The sequence below is a fragment of the Eschscholzia californica genome, unplaced genomic scaffold, assembly GCF_041429995.1.
Source record: "Eschscholzia californica isolate CP2 unplaced genomic scaffold, dmEscCali1.0.p SCAF_2, whole genome shotgun sequence".
NCBI classification, from domain to species: Eukaryota; Viridiplantae; Streptophyta; class Magnoliopsida; order Ranunculales; family Papaveraceae; genus Eschscholzia; species Eschscholzia californica.
The window spans coordinates 4,120,868-4,138,880 of record NW_028238309.1 but is presented as its reverse complement, the minus strand read 5'-3'; the positions used below and the strand labels follow the sequence as shown (position 1 = coordinate 4,138,880).

The 18,013-nt window shown below is 33.8% G+C and overlaps 2 protein-coding genes across 2 annotated transcripts; both read right to left on the bottom strand.

The window, feature by feature from the left end:
- Positions 1-1,967: 1,967 nt before the first annotated feature.
- On the bottom strand, positions 1,968-5,390 carry LOC147555405 (GDSL esterase/lipase LTL1-like). The gene is made up of 5 exons (XM_086662930.1): positions 4,819-5,390; positions 4,570-4,697; positions 4,014-4,256; positions 3,592-3,844; positions 1,968-2,414 (listed from the first exon to the last, which is right to left on the bottom strand). Exons 1-5 carry the CDS (start codon positions 5,081-5,083, stop codon positions 2,182-2,184), a joined length of 1,122 nt encoding a protein of 373 aa, XP_086519056.1. The 5' UTR covers positions 5,084-5,390; the 3' UTR covers positions 1,968-2,181.
- Positions 5,391-14,303: 8,913 nt separating this feature from the next.
- LOC147555404 (GDSL esterase/lipase LTL1-like) lies at positions 14,304-17,163 on the bottom strand. The gene is made up of 5 exons (XM_086662927.1): positions 16,842-17,163; positions 16,601-16,728; positions 16,256-16,498; positions 15,710-15,962; positions 14,304-14,827 (listed from the first exon to the last, which is right to left on the bottom strand). The coding sequence occupies exons 1-5, from the start codon at positions 17,101-17,103 to the stop codon at positions 14,595-14,597; spliced, it is 1,119 nt and encodes a 372-aa protein (XP_086519053.1). The 5' UTR covers positions 17,104-17,163; the 3' UTR covers positions 14,304-14,594.
- Between the last annotated feature and the right edge of the window lie 850 nt (positions 17,164-18,013).

The window sequence follows — 18,013 nt, the reverse complement described above, 5'->3', positions numbered from 1 at the left end:
ATAAAAAAAATATTAGTGTTTTTTACATAAGAAATGCACAACATAGGTTCATAGCATTACATGTTAGTAATGTTGGTTATAGTTTGAGATTTCTTTATCAATTCATATTCTTGGTTATTATGTTAGAAATGTTATTATTATGAAATAAATCACTAAATGGTATTTTAGTTAGAAAGCAAATCACGGTTTTAAATTCAACCTCATTATATGAAAATTGTCTAACAAATGTTGAATATTAGATTTCTTACTTGGAAAATTCTTGATGGACTTCGCCTATAAAGAATATATGTTTGGATCATAACGATAGTTTTGTTATGTAAAGTAACATAATTGATTGGTTTTCCACATAACTGACTCAAGAAGATCTTCATGATTTTTTTTTTAATTTCAGATATTCAACTTCTTGTTTAGTTGAGTATAAACACATAATTTTCGATTTTTAACGAACTGCTCATGCCTTATCGGTACAGATTATATCCCTTGTAACGCTTAATATACTCTACAAGAACGTCCGTGCCGAAGACACATGCTATATCTAGTTATATATAATAGGTGGATGAGTGCTGACTGAGACAAACAAGGGACAAAGAATGAGATAAATCTAGCCGCCCATTTTGGGTCAGATTGGTTAGATTGAATCTTGACCAATGAATCATAATCTAACCAATCTGACCCAAAATGGATTAGCCAATCCCGACCCTTTAGTAGATAAGTTCCTACTTAAATTCACGACCATGATTGCTGATGTCAAAAAATGACTTTCCTTTAATCAGCAAGAAATCGAGACTTGATACATGACAACATCTGTTATTAATGGATATTCCGTCTGGTTGATAGATGCTCTTTCTTCTCGTTCCCGTTCCTTGTTCTTAGCTGCTTAGAAACCTTGTGAGAAAACCTGTAAAGGGTTCGGAAACCGCTTCGACGCTCAAGACAGTCAGATTGCTTTTTGCAGTAAAAAGATCGAATATTGATTTAACCTTTTTGAGAATATATTGATTTTACTCAACGTGCCTTAAATCGAGTTGACTCGTTGGACTTCTGGTCTATTCTTGACTTATAGACGTTAGTCAACGACTGAACATTTTGTACATCATCAAAAATGGTGCTAAGATTCATTGGATTCCTATACTTGGTTGAACCGCTCATTAACTTTGAGATATTAATCCTGTTTGCTCATTCACTAGGATGGAAATCATCCCAGAAAGCGTATATGTCTCAGTTAGGGCATTGATTTGATGCGATTGTGCATAGCCCTAACCCATTGTAAGGTCCTTGTCCACAACAAATCACTAGTGATGTTACAACCCTAACCAAAACAAACACAACTATAATTAATTTCAACAACTTAAGAAAACATATCATAGAGAATTACCTTTTTTGTCGTAAACTTTTGAGAACATAAAAAAATAAAAATTCGGAAATAAAAATTTTCTATAAAATTGGTCAACTGTGATTGACTTTTTTATTTCTATTTGTTGCTATATGCCTTTCAATTTTGGGAGCTAAAAAAATTAACTTACCATGGATAACTGTCGTTGAGGTTGAATTCATGCCCAATGCGAATACATCTAGAGGTTCTTTCATCATACTGAAGGTTTTAGTGGTTCAAAGTCGGAAAATCCGGACAAAAAGAAAACGATTAAGAACCCTAACGAATGATAACTAGAGAGGACATAAATCCCCATTACAACTTTCGTGATCTAGGGTTAGGGTAAGGTTAGGGGGAAAAGCAGAGAAGCGGGAAGAAGATGAAGACTTTGGACACATTTCTTTGACCATTACAAAGTCGCGCGGGAAATGTTACTCGTGAAAATGAAGGAATATCGAAATTATCAAAATACATGTCTCATTTCCTTTTACTGGAAAGGTTTTGTGTTGTTGAATATGTGCTTGTACTTAATTTATAACCGTAATAGACATTATTAATTTTATGATAAATAAAGATATATAAACTGTAACAGTGTAGAAAAAGATATTTGTATTAATATAATTTTCGGCTTTTGGGGACTGTAATAAGTACATAACCATTATAACCAACTTGATCTGTTATTACACTTGGAATATAGGACAACAAAGTGAAATTAAAGATCTACCTACTGCCCGTTCAAACCCATTTTGTAATTATGTAAATTAAGATGCACTGCAAATTTACACTAATTTTTTTTTGATACACAAGAGTCATACCCTTGAATCCATGGCCAAAATGGTGCTAAGATTCATTGGGTTCATGTACTTGGTTGAACCAGTCATTAACTTTGAGACGATGATCCTGTTTGCTCGTTCACTAGGATGGAAATTGTCCCAGAAGGCGTATATGTCTCGGTTAGGGCATAGATTTGATGCCATCGTGCATAGCCCTATCCCGTTGTAAGGTCCTTGTCCACAACAAGCTATTTTTGATGTTACAAACCCTAACCAAAACAAACACAAACTAAATTAATCTAAAGACAAAAAAACAAATAGTATAAAAATAAAAATATTATCCTTTCCTTTTTATAATTGGTTACGAGTGCAACGATCCCTAAAAGAAACATGTATGGTGTGTTGTATGAAGTAATCATGATTCCACGGATTCATTAGTCCAAATGATAATTTTTGTTTATTAGGTAACAAATAAAAATCTTTTGATTTATTATTATTTTTTTTTATTGAAAATATTTCTTGATTTTTCCTAGAAAACTTCTTTTCGAAACTCATTTTTTTCAGACCGTCTCTTTCTATTTTTCATAAATCATTTTTTTCGAAACCAAATTCTTTTTTGCCGAAAATTGATTAGGAAAAATGATTTTTCCTGGAAAAAAATGTCTTTCTGGAAAAAATATTTTGTCGAAAAAATACGTTTTCTTGGAAACACGTTTTCTTCATTTGCTGGGGAAAAGGGAAAAAACAGTTTTCAAGGGAAAACGGTTTCTTAAGAAAAAAGATTTCCAGGGAAAACACTGTTTCTGGAAGAAAAAAGATTTCTTAGAGAAAATGTGTTCACGGAAAAAAATGTTTTCTAAAGAAACGCTTTTCGAAAAAAACACTTTACGAAAATACAGTATTTGGAAAAAAAACAACTTATTCTTAAAACAATTATTTTGTTGAAAAAACACATATTTAAAAAATTATTTTTTGGGGTTCGAAATTTATGTTTGATAATTCAGAATCCTTACAAATCTTAGGAGTTAAGGTGATATTTTGGTCTAGTACAAATTTTGGATTTAAAAATCAGTAAGATTTAAGAGTCCTAAAATTTTTAATAGCCAAATAAACTAAAGAATCTTGAATCCTAACAAATCCCATTTTTAATAGAAATTCTACAACCAAATGCATCAGTAGTTTAAAGCTAATGTTGGTTAACGTAAGACTATTCTCAACTTGTTTCTTTAATGTGGCATTGTTTTGAGTGCTTAGGCTACATGAGACACTGGACATATCATGAGTTGACCCTTGCAACAACCCGTTAAGAATCCGCAAACAATCCTCACAGAATGTTTTTTTATAGATGTCCGACACACTCCGACCCGTCTGTATACGGAACATTGTTCCTCGTATGTATGCAAAGAAACGTCATTTTCGGAGTACCAAGTAAAAAAAATGACTTACCATAAGCTTGAGGATTAGTAATGTAATCGATGTGCATTTCATATGCATTAGCATTAATGAAGACATGAGCTCCTATTTCACTGTTGAGTTCACTCAACATCCGACCCAGTCGAGGGTTGAATAATGCTGCTGCATATTGCAGCTCTGGGGCACATTGTCCATTCCTTCCCCTCACTGCTATCTCTGCGGGTGCACAACCTATTGAACCCGTTCCTGTCACTAGGACTCGTCGAGCTCCCAACTCATATAGCCTCTACAATATCACTTACAATTTATCATTAATCGATCTGTAATTTAATTAAATAAGATCAATAAAAAAAATACTAATTTTCAAGTGGCATATTGATCTCTATTCTAAGTAATAATAACTAGCTAAATTCTTTATTGAATAAGAAATATATGAATAAAGAGAGGAAAGTTACCGATAAAATTTTCTTATACTCGACGATGAGAAAGATAACATAGTCCTCTATCGAATATTGTCTAGATCTTGCCGAGAATGGGACCAAGTAGTAATTGTTGACGAAGTCGTTACAACCAAGAGTCATGAGAACAAGAGCTTGCTTCACTAGTTGTTCAGCTTTGCCTAATCCAATTAACGCACTTAAACGTTGTTGGTATTGCTGGAAGTACTCTAATTGCTGACCAATCCGAATAAGAATCACCTGTTCATCATATATAAACAAGTACTAATTAATTTGAATAACTACATCATTCAACACTATTAAAGCCTTAAAAAAAGTTGAGAAACTTTCAACAAAATGGATTACCAAATTCTAGCAAATACCCACAATTTTAAGATAAATTGTTGCGAATTTGATGTTTAGTACCTTGTTTTTGTAACAAGAGACACAAGAGACACATGACACATGATATTTATCTTTTAGTTACGGTTAAAACCCATAGCGAATTAAAACTTATCTCTCATGAAGAGATAATATGATGTTTATTGTTAAACGGGACAATAAATTGTCTTACAAATTGAATTCCAGTATCATTGAGGATTCCAACTCCAGCAGAAGCAAAATTTGCACCAATTAATAATTTTTCTCCCTTGAGTTCAGGGCTTAAATATGGCAATGTTGGCTCTGCACCGATTTTTTGGCCTAAATAGCATAAAATCGTAATAAAAGGAGTTAATGTAGTATGAAATTTAAAATTCAAGAAGTTACTATAAGATAAAATACAACATAACTCGAGAAATTAATATAACTATAAAAACCTAACTGATAAGATCAGGGATATTAAGGCCATTAGAGAAACGTCCGGTGGGTTGGTGGGTAGGATAGTCGATGCCATAAGGAGGAGCATCGGCTCGAGCACTAGTGGCTAAGTAGTTATTATTGCCACTATCAACAAGTGAATCGCCAAAAACAAAGAAAGCCCTTGCATTTGCTTGATAAGGTAAAAAAAGTGTTGCCAAAAGTATTACTAAAAAAGAGGTGAAAAGGGTAGTAGCATGAGGAAATGATAATGGACAAGAATTATTCATTCTTATTCTCTTACACAACCTCTTGCTCTCTCTCTCTCTCTCTCTCTAGATCTTCTCTTCCTCTCTTTCTCTATACAATAGTATGTTCTAAAAATGATGATATATGCAAAGAAAGATTTTATATAAAGTTTATAATAAGGCTGAGACTCAAGTTTGTAGCAGAGAGGCCAAATGAATGTAAATTACTAAATTTTTATTGATTGATAAAAAAAGTACCATATTAATTTCTAATCTATCTACCCATAAGCCAAGAGAAGAATGCAAGATAAGCATGTAATTATTATACAGAAAGCTTCATTTGTCACTAAAATACAAATATCTATATGGTTTAGGTCGGACTTGTCCACAGGGACGGATCCAGAGTTTTCACTGGGGGTGCGGATTTGTATACTTAATTTTTTTTTTCAAACACATAACTAACAAAATATTTATATTCATTAATTATATTATTACATCAACAATTACAATCGCAATTGACTTCTACGAGAGTTCAATTTCACTAAAAACTTTTTTGGGAAAAATATGGTCCTTTGGTTGAAATGGACAACGTTGTGTAAATAGTATCTACGAATTTCATCTCTGTATTTGGATTCATAACTTGAAATTGGTAGTCCATGATCAATTGGCAAAGATGATAAATTAGAGTCGTTGACAGTGTTGGAATGAAAAATAACGTTGGAGTCGAGTCTGGGACTTCTGGTATTGAACTTGATGAATCCGAAGAAAATTTTCTTTTAAAATCTACAGGATTTATGGTAGATGGGTTGAAGTTTATAGGATTTAGAGTAGATGAATTGAATTTTATAGAGTTTAAGATAGATAAATTGAATTTTATAAGGTTTATGGTAGATGAATTGAAGTTTACAGAAATTTATGATAGATGAATTGAAGTTTATAAGGTTTATAGATGAATTGAATTTTATAAGGTTTAGGGTAGTTGAATTGAATAATTTCAATGTATAACGCTTTAAAAAATTTCTATATATAATTGTTAAAATACTTCAAATTGCTTATAGTAGGACTCGAAATAAAATTTTAGGTCCTCATTCTCCGACAACTCAACTCCTCAACCATCGAGCCATGCTATACTAGATGTTATCTAGCCATGCTATACTAGATGTTATCTGCACACAATTGAATATATAAAGGCATTGACAAATATAGAAATATACAAAAAAACACTTAAAATAGTTGTGGTGGGATTCGAACTCACACCCTCAATGTTGAGAGAGCAATCCGGACAACACTTTAACCACTAGGCCATATTGCCTTTTCTGCCACTATAACTCATCAGAATATATATATACCTATATAAATAAAAAAATAAAATTTACTACTTCTGTTATGTTTTTTCGGGTGGATCCATGGGGTGCGGCCGCACCCCCTCGCACCCCCATGGATCCGCCCCTGCTTGTCCATAACGAACTATTAATGTATTTATTGATTTCGGAATAGTTCAGAACTTAGAGTTTATTTCGTCATTAGTACCTCTAAGTAATTTCTAATAAGAGTATCTTCGAAGCAAAACTCAAAACTCTAGTTGTCCTATAAAGTTTCAATTGAGATCCTTTTCCTGGGTGACATTGTTAAGGTCTCTATTCAAAAACATCTATAATGCAACACTCTGAAAACCTAAAAATTACTTACGTGACATTTCCTAGACATTTTGTTTTCTGTGTAAAATAGAAATTATTGTATTGATATGGACGATTGAGGTCTTCAAGCATAATCTTAAACATTGAGTTTTTTCTTGAGTCATCTTAGAATTAAATGTTGTCACGTCATTTTTAAGACTCAAGTGGAAGTTACAAAATTCTTTTTTGCGCCCCTTATTTTGTGACCAGCTTCATTTTTTTGCTCTTGTTTTTGTTTCCATAATTACTCTTCTTTTAAAAATGATTTGTAAATTCAAAATTGATCCCCTCTTAGATTTGGGTTAATTCCTAAAATTAATTCCCAAAAGATAATTCCCAAAAAATTCCAAATTTTCATATAGTTAACTTGGGGCCAAAATGGAATTCATTTTCAAACATTTTAAAAAGATTAAAGACACCTCATTTGTCACTCTCTCCTCCATTTCACCACCTCTCTCCTCCACATCATCTCTCTCGCCACCTCATCATCTTCTCTGATGAAGGTCGCCGGACGACCAAATTTTTTGGCGACCTTCAAACTTATAAAAAATATTTCTTCCTTCTTCTTTATCATTCTTTTTTCTTCTCTTTACTCTCTCTCTCTCTTTACTCTCTCTCTCAAAATATCTCTGGCGAAGTGCATACGCCAAAGTTATTTTGATTAAGGGAGTAGAGAGAAGAAATAAGAGAAAGAAGAGAGAGAAGAAGAAAAAAGAAGACATTTTTTAATTAATTTGAAGATCGCCGGAAAATTTGGTCGTTTGGCGACTTTCATTGGAGAAGATGATGAGGTGGCAAGAAAGACGATGTGGGTGAGAGAGAGGGAAAGGAGAGATGAGGTGTCTTTAATGTTTTTAAAATGGTTGAAAATGAATTCCATTTTAGCCCCCAAGTTAACTCTAAAAGAATTGGATTTTTTGGGAATTAACCCTAATTTAAATGAGGGTCATTTTAAATTTAAAAACCATTTTTATAAGAAAGAAAATTATGAAAACAAAAAAATTAATCACTAAAGTTAATTGACGGTGTTAACAAAGGGACCGGTTTTGAATTTACGAAGAACAAGGAGCAAACAAAAATTGGTCACAAAATAGAGGGTAGAAAAAAAAAATAACTCTTCTTTTTAACTCTTAAAGTCTTTCAAGTTTAGTCTTGCACGCTCTAATTAAACAAGATAAATAGGAAATCTGCAACTATCCAAATCCACATAGCTACTAATATTTCCACTAGGGTGTTTCTAAAGGCACCGGACCAAAAGGCAGTTAGCATCCGGAAATTTTATTGACTCGGGTTAATGGTTATTGACCTAAGTTCTCTATAAGCACCGATTTTTAATGTGAGTGACGTTCACCTTTGTTTGCTTCTTCCACCTTCTTCTTCTTCGAAAACAAAAAGAATTAAAGCCCTAATTTGTGTATGGATTTTTTTATGCCATTTCATCTACATTCACGGTTACTATGTATGCCCATTTCAAATATGGATCTTCCTGTTCAGTATCTTCTTGTTAAATCAAAACCTATATGATTTAAAAACAAACCTTTATAGGAATTGAGACAATCTACCTACCTTAAATCTTTAAGCAAATCAAAACCCGTACACTCTGGTAAGTTGAAATCTACATATAGAATGTAGTATCGTTTCGCTTGTAGATAACAGAAAGAAGATCAAAGAACAAGCAATACCCATTATCACAATGAACAAGAAGATTTGGAAATTGAAAAAAACAAGCAAAACCCATTAGCAGAAAGATCAAGAAGAGGTTCTGAAGATAAAATAACAAGCAATACCCATGATTTGAGCTCGAAAAAAAATAACCACTGGAAAGATAAGGAAAAAAAAACCTTAGGGTTTATACCCTTTCCTTCTTTTTGTATTTTTATTTTTTTTCCTTCCAATGTCTGAATTGTACTTCAGCATTACGAACAGAGAATTGAAGCAGTCTAAATGGAGGAAGAGAGATTGACATGTATCTCTGTTATCTGTGGATTGAAATACTCACGGATTGACCAATCCATGAGTATGTGAAGATAAACGGATTAGCCAATCCGTGAGTATGTGAAGACTAACGGATTGGCTAATCCGTGATTTAATGGAAACGGGCAGTGAAATCATGGTTTCAATCTACCCTTCCCTTCATAATCTGTAGAAACAAGAGACGAGAGAGAGAGAGAAGGAGGTGAAATCATGGTTCAAAAATTCAACACAGTATTATAATCTGTAAAAACAAAAGACGATTGAGAGAAGGAGGTGAAATCATGGTTTCAAAAATTCAACACAGTATTATAATCTGTAAAAACAAGAGACGAGTGAGAGAAGGAGGTGAAATCATGGTTTCTATCTACCCTTCCCTTTATAGTAATCATATAATTTGTGTGAATGGTAGGTAAAAGAGAAGGTAACCTGAATAAAAAATCACCAATGGGGGCGATATCTTGCAGGAAATACTTTCAGTTGATGGTGGAGAATCTAAGAGGTATAGGAATGTCAAGCAAAGATTTAGAGAAGGTATGAATAATCTTAGAGAGAGGAAGTTTGGGATTCCCAATTTGGTTAGATTTTGTGAGAGATGGATGGAGGGGTTAGGGTTAACTCTACTTTGACCGGTGCCTACATAGTTGGACAGTGCTAACAGAGAAAGGAGCAGTTGGGCTTGGTGCTAATAGAGATGGATGCTAACAGCATTTTGGCCCGGTGCCTTTAGAGCCACCCTTTCCACTACTTTTGTGGTGCGGGGCAGCGGAGTCTAATGCACAAAAACTTGTTTTCTTTATGGTGATATACATGTCCGAGCTTTGATGATATAGAAAAATGACATTTTGTTGTTTATATAGGTTGAAAGTTTTTTTTTAATATGGGTCCATGTGTAACTCTTTTCCATTTTGAGGATATAGATAGAAGCAACTAACACTAAAGTTTTTGAGAAAAATTGGTGATCTTGTTCTTTATTCGTAACGAGAATCATCGCGTCATTGCCTATTGTAGAGTAGATCTCACAAACCAAACCACATAAATCTCTTGCATTTCTTAGATTATTTATTTTCATTGTTGATTGAAAAATGCTTAGTACAATACTCAGATAGAAGAATGGACTAGATCGCAGTCAAACTTAATCTCTTTGCCTTTTGGTGAAAATAACTTATCAAGTACAAATTAAATCAAAACCTTTGAGATACACATTATTTTTGTTATTAATTTTCTTGGTTTATCTGTGTATAATCTATTTGTTAGGTTTTCATTTAAGATGATAGGTTAGTGGTCCATTCCAGGGTTAAGTTATTGATATATAATATAGTGGTGGTTGTTGCCAGGAGAGGAAACCTAGCTTTTTTTTTTTGTTGAACTATTCTTTCATTAATAGGAATAAACGTTATAACAATATTTATCAACTAAAATACAAGGAACATTATGCCACATTTTGCTTCTATTTTTCTTTCTCGCCCATTTTGCTAGCTTGTCTGCATTCAAGTTGAGATCTCTTCTGGTGTATTTGAATTGCACTATATCAAATTCTCTTCTGCTTTCTCGAATTCTTCGGATATGAATCAACGATTGCCAGTTGACAGAGTGTCTTTTATCATGGATGTTCTTCATGAGATTTAAGTTGTCACTTTCTATGATTATTGACTTATGATTTTGTTCTTTCGCCCAACGTAGACCTTCTAAGATTGCTATTGCTTCACATTCTTCACTATTTCTTGCCCTCAATGTTTTCACTTGAGCTGCTATGAATTTTGCATCTGCATCATGTGCAATCAAGCTAATTCCCGAATTTGATAATACATTAGTGAAAGATGCTTCAACATTAATTTTAATGAAAGGTATTGTTGGCTAGACAAAGGTATTGCATGCCAAATAAAGAAATAGGTCGACATCATTAATTAAAACAGAGTAGCCAATCCCAGGGCCAACCCAAGATTGTGGTAGGCCTAAAATGAATTTTTAAATTGAGGCCCCTTCGTTAAGTTAAAAAGTGTCCGGCTCTGCTCACGAACAGACCTAGCTCCGGCGAAGATAAACCCTTTCGCCGGAGTTTTTAGAGAGAGAGGGTGAGGAAAAAAAAAATTTCTAGAGAGAGAGAGAGGAGAGAGAAAATAAAAATAAAAAAAATTTTGAAGGTCGTCGGCGACCCCTGCCGGAGAAGATGATAGTGTGGCGTGATAGGTGACTTGGCAGAGAGAGAAAATGAGATGGAGGAGAGAGAGTAACGGACAGTTAAAGATAACGAAAAAAGGGGGCCATACGGGAATATTTGCTAAAGTAAGGGGCCAGGCAGGAAGCTGGTCACAAAGTTGGGGGACATTTGGGAAATAACCCTTAATTTAATTGTAGATATCTTCATGTAAGCAAAATGTAATTTATTCAACAACAACAAATCTATTTACCAAAATTTGTTACTCCCTCCGTCTCAAAATGAAAGTCCATTATTCCTTTTTGAGTTGTCTCAAAATGAAAGTCCCATACCATATATAACCTATAATATCCACTATTTTGACAAATATACCCCTCCTTAATTCTATCAATATCAAGTGCATTTATTAAGAAAGATAATGCATGAACTACTTTTCTCCAATAAAATTCATTAGATTGAATTACAATAAATGCTAGCATTCCTATTTAATAAGGACAATATGGGAACATACAAAACGAAAATAAATCGGGTGAGTTTCGATAATGGACTATGAATATGAGACGGAGGGAGTATAATCTTGGTGTTTAAATAGATATGAAAGATAATAGTGATTGAGACAAGAAAAAAGAAGGGTCCATGGGTTTTAAGTCCAAAATAAAGGTCAAAAAAGGTTTAAGGTCCAGTCTTCCCAGAAAATGGGTTTTTAGTCCTTTTCCGTTTTGGAAGAGACATTGTTGATACATAATGTGTTATGTATGACACAAAAAAATAATGAAATAAAATATGAAACTTTTCTAATAAATAACAGGTATTTATGAAACAAAACAAGAATTAATAAACAGAAAAACACTGTAACTTTGACATCTTGACATACTTTAACTAATTTGGACTAAATATCCATTATAATTATTATTTTGGCTTAAAATCTTATATTAATATTAGGGTGGACTAAATGTGTGTTTAAGTGTAGATTTTTGGACTATGAACCCAAAAATTTAAAAAAAACATGTAAGTTAAGTGATTTGTGTTTGAATAGATATGAAGTAGTGATTGAAAAAAAAAACATGCAGAAAAATATACAAGTTCACCAGCTGAGTTGAAGTTACGTTGTTTATATTGTTGACTTCCAAACTATATATATATTTAAATATTGGGTCCTTCGTGCCATCCAAATCTTGGGGCCTAAAGCCACCGCTTTGGTGGCTTTGGGCCTGGACCGGCTTTGGCCAATCCACCCCTCCCTCCCTCTATTAATAAGTAGGGATTTTAGCGTTAGGGTCACACAAAAGTACCGACAATAGTATTTGAGTCGAGAGTTTGTCCGGTATAGAGTCTGGGTCACATAGTAACGGTTGACCCAATTGACTGGAGACGGTCGTTAACAACCGTTACTTTGTGATCAAAATGCTAATGTCGGTACTGTTTCATTGACTCTAAGGCTAAATCTACCTTTATTGGAACATGGGTGTCTTAAAGGAAATTGGTGAAAGATGTGTGGATTTCAGGGGTGTACACATTTTGATGGAGAACTTGTCAGATTTGAGAATTTGTCAAACGTAGAGCGGAGCCTAGTCCCGAGCTAACTCTTCCACCATCTTTCGCGCCACAAGAGACACGAACCCTGACCGACAAACCTGCCAGTAGAGAGTTATGGACACCGACGACCTACCGTTGGTAGAAAGACAAGTTGTGTTAACAGAGGTCACTCCAATAGATCTACTGCTTAGCATAGGTCCCTTCAATGTATCAAGGAAATAGTAGTCGTCAGAACTCGTCTGATGAGATTCCTTGAGGGGAACTGTATCAAACTCTCGCTAAGAAGAGTAAGTCCATGTCATATTTGTGAAATTTTTCTGGGAAGTATAGAGAGTTCCACGATAAGAAAAACAGGGTCATGAGAACAAAAAGAAAGTGACCTAGAGAATTTGTAGGAAAAAGAATCTCATATTTCGAGACACTAGAACAACAATTTTCGAATCGGAAAGACGTGCATTAAGTGCAAAATAAAGCACGTTCCCTCTACGATCAACATATTGAATTCGATGGATATTTTTATTTTTGAATTACATTGTAGTTTTGCTAGATTGATCAATATGTTTCTATTTTGGCATTATTATTTACTTTTGAGATAGTTAGTGTTCGGGTCACAAATTAACGGTTGTTAACGACCGTCTCTAGTCAACGGTTAGTCTGTAACCCTATAACTGACAAACTCTTGAACCATACGTTAATGTTAGTACTTTTCTTTGACCCTAACACTAAATATCCCTAATAAGTAAAAAAAATTATTAACCAAACAAGAAAATTATCAAGTGGAAAGAATCATTTTACTTGGTAGGAGGTACTAGAGATATAAGAAACAAAAAACTAAAGGAAAAATGTCTTTCTGCTCGGCACATGATTAGCTAAGATGAATCAAGATCATGGTATGTCTCCGGACAAGATTTAGAGAACAAATAAAAAATTACAGGAAAGTTTTAAAAGTGCCCCTTATAAGTGTTAAAGGGGTCTCCCTCGAGGCAAATCTGAAGGTGAGTTTGTGAAGGAAGGAGACCGTTTTTAACACTTATAGTGATGCCTTTAAAAATATCCAAAACTTTCCGTGAAAACAAATGACAAAGAAAATGTTTCTGTTCGGCAATTATCCTGGCCTAATGGTCGGGGTATGTCTCGAATAGGATTTAGAGAGGGGTGGGTACGTCTCAAGACATAATTTAGAGGGAGAAATTGTTTTACATTCTGTCTCGAAATCCTGACGACCTGACCTGACACACCCCAACTAAAATTCAGTTGGGATAAGTGTAGGAGAAAACATCACAGTTCATCACTAAAAGTAGATTAACTTCTATAGAAAGTGATCTAGTACATAGTAGTGCTTCTAGCACTGCTAGAGATTTTAAAATTAATAAATTTTTGTAGTATTTGAAGTTAATTATTGATATTTATTTTGTGAGATACTTGAAACACTTTGAGCTTGATAACCTAGATTAGACATACATTTTCCGCGTAATACATGTTTATCTTGTGCCCTATCCTTCTGCTAATGTTGCTCCGTTCCAAATGCACCCGATAAAATTTGGCGATAGGGTTCGCTTGAATGAAAGTGCTTTTAGAACTTCCTTAAGTTGCATAAACCATTCTATATAGTACAAACTTGGGCACAATTAGGCCCATTCATATCTAGTTGTCTGTTGAGAAGTGTTACAATGCCCACACCAATCACAGTTTACTATGACCAAATTAATTGTTAAACACACACCATAAGATGACTTAAAAAGTAAAGGGAAAAAGAAAAAAAAAAAACAGAATAACGACAAGCGGTGGAGGTGCAGAGGTGTTGCTGAAAATGGTAGTGGCAATGGCGAAGAAGATATTACTGTACTAGTGATGTGTATGGGCATGTAAAAGCCTAGATTCATTTATAATCGTAATAAACACTAAAGATATAACTGTAATAGAGACGAAAAAAATAATTTTATTGATATAATTTTCAGTCTTAATTTGGAGATTGACATAACAATTATTAATATAACCAACTTCATCTATCAGTACACTTGAATATAACACCAGATTCAAATTAAAGACTCAAGTCAACAAATTCCTTCATGGAAAACAATCAAAACCCTATATATTATCACACCAACAAGTTACTATCTAGTGCCCATCCAAAATCATTTTGATGGTCATGAATAATTATGTAAACTCAGATGCACTCATAGTATATTATATTTTTTTGGATACACAAGAGTTATACCCTTGAATCCATGGCCATAATGGTGCTAAGATTCATTGGGTTCATATACTTGGTTGAACCGCTCATTAACTTTGAGACGATAATCCTGTTTGCTCGTTCACTAGGATGGAAAGCATCCCAGAAGGCATATAGGTCTCGGTTAGGGCATAAATTTGATGCGATTGTACATAACCCTAGCCCATTGTAAGGTCCTTGTCCACAACAAGCTACTTGTGATGTTGCAAACCCTAACCAAAACAAACACAATTCCAATTAATTTCAACAACTTAGAAAAAACATATTGCTGAGTTCAAATTACCTTCTATTTTTATCACTAACTGGTTATGAATGCAATCACGCGTAACTTTCCATTTCGTTCAAAGTTGGTTAATGTGAGACTATTCTTAATGTAGTGTTCTTTTGAGTTTTAGAAATGTCGTTTTATCTCGATTACCTAACCCGGACGAGACGTATCATGTGTCGACCTAGCTTTCACATTTGTCTGAACACACCACCTTACTATAAATGGTGGGATACCTAAAACCCTCTCTGTACAGCTTTAGGACATAAGGAGTTGTGCTTGGCAATTCAAGTGGTGCCTATATATAGAACTCTCCTTGATGATCTGGTAAGAAGTTCAAGCTAAAGTAGAATCAAATCTAATACAGAATAGTAGAAAACCAAAAAAATCATATGATCCATACTTTTTGGGTATCAATTGCAAAGAGCACCTGCATTTGTTAGGTCTGTATAATAAATATGGCCTTTTCCATATTTATAGTCCACACACATAGGTATAAATGCAAATCAACTCAAGATCTCCAAATCTCATCAAAAAAAAAAAAAACTCAAGATCTCCAAGAAGATCTCTTATCACATGAATTTGTTTGGTGACCCATATATATAACACTAGGAGTATATGTCACATGAGTGACGGTGTGGCGCGTCGGTCAAGGGTTGACTCTGCAACAACCAATCAAGAACCGCAAACAAACCTAACGGAGAGAGTTGTATGTACAGATGACTGACCCGTTTGTGTACATTGCATTCCTCATATATACTAAAAAAACGTCGTTTTCGGAGAAGAATTAAAAAAAAAAAAAAAAAAAAAAAAAAAAAGAATGACTTACCATAAGCTTGAGGATTACTAATGAAATCAGAGTGCATTTCAAATGCATTAGCATTAATGAAGACAGAATCTCCAATTTCATTGTTGAGTTCACTCAACATCTGACCTAGTTGAGGGTTGAATAATGCTGCTGCCTTTTGTAGCTCTGGGGAACATTGTCCATTGCTTCCCCTCATTGCTAACTCTGCTGGTACACAACCTAGTGGACCTGTTCCTGTCACTAGGACTCGTCGAGCTCCCAACTCATATAATCTCTGCAATATCACTTAAAATTTATCATTAACCGATCTGTAATTTAAATAAGATCGATAAAAAAAAATAGTATATTTGGATCAAAATTGGAAAAGATAAAACCAAACCCTAAACCCTAGACCGTAAGTGTAGAGACGACGGGTTGGTAGTCTGTACAATTAGAATTTTCCTTCTACTGTAAAAGAAGTGGTCTACAAAAATTTTCAAGTGTCATATTGATCTCTACTCTAGGTAATTATAACTAGCTAAACTCTTTATTGAAGAAGAAATATATGAAGAAAGGGAGGAAATTTACCGATAAAATTTTCTTATACTCGACGATGAGAAAGGGAACATAGTCCTCTATTGAATATTGTCTAGATCTTGCCGAGAGTGGAACCAAGTAGTAATTGTTAACGAAGTCGTTACCACCAAGAGTCATGAGAACAAGAGCTTGGCGCACTAGTTGTTCAGCTTCGTCTGGTCCAATTAACGCACTTAAACGTTGTTGGTATTGCTGGAAGTATTGTAATTGTTGACCAATTCGAATGATATTTAACTGTTCATATATGAACCCATTGTGAATTAGAACATATATATATCTCATGCATTTAGGGATTATATGATCATTATTAATAATTGGAACCACAAATTGTCTTACAAATTGAACTCCAGTATCATTGAGGATTCCAACTCCAGCAGAAGCAAAATTTGCACCAACTAATAAATTTTCTCCGTTGAGTTGAGGGCTTAAATATGGCAATGTTGGCTCTGCACCGAGTTGTTCGCCTAAATATCATAAAATATTCAGAAAACAGTTAATGTATGAAATCTAAACTTAAGAGAAATTAGTGTAAGATAAAATGTAACATAATTTGAGGAATGAGTAATAAAAACCTAACTGATAAGATCAGGGATGTTAAGCCCATTAGAGAAACGTCCGGTGGGTTGGCCTGTAGGATAATCAATGCCATAAGGAGGAGCATCGGCTCGAGCACTAGTGACTAAGAAGTTATTATTTCCATTATCGACAAGTGAATCCCCGAAAACAAAGAAAGCCCTTGCATTTGCTTGATGAGGTAAAAGTGTGACTAAAATTGTTACTAAAAAATATGTGAAAAGAGTAGTGGCATGAGGAAATGATGATGGAGAGGAGTTATTCATTCTTACACCTCTCTAGATCTTCTCTTTCTCTCTCAATAGACAATAGTATGTTCTAACAATGATATGATATATGTAAAGAAAGAGTTTATATAAGGTTAGAATAAGGTTGAGACTCAAGTTTGTAGCAGGGGGCCAAAAAAAAGTAACTTTATGATTGATTGATTGATAAAAAAAAGCACCATATTAATGTCAAATCTATCTACCCATTGGCCAAGAGAAGAATGCAAGATAAGCATGAAATTATTGTAAAATCCAGCTCTATTCATAAGGAAATACAGTTTGTACTATGAGAAGGTTGTTAGTATAGTTTATGATCTTAAATACTTTTTTTCTCCTTTTTATTGCCAGCTTTAGCTTTTAAAGCTCAAGCTAACTTTGTTTCAATTCTCACTCTCCTTAAATTTTGTTCTTATTTTTTTTCATTTTTTTCTTCTTACTATTATTAACTATAATAATCATCTAGAAAACTAAAGAAAAAAAATACTACATTGTTGTTTTTTTGATACAATGATATCATAAATGTAGATAACATAGATGGTTCTAACAAAAGGGATTCATGTTTTAGTCGTACTGATATTTAAAAATACAAGTTCTTAGTACTCATAGAGTACATGGAATATAATCGATAAAACGTAGATGGTTTTGTAGACTTTTGTAAAACTTTTTAAAAGTTAAAAGTTTTTATTTTATTTTTATTTCGGAGTAATCGATTTTGCTTATAGTAGAAAACACTAGTTCTTTAGCATACTTGAGAGATTCATTGCACAAACATGATCCAACATCATTGAAGTTGGTAGTTGTAGATCTACAAGGACAATGTGGTGGTTGATAATATATATATATATATATATATATATATAAAACCTACTATAACAACCTATTAAAAATTGCAACTACATACCCCTTAATT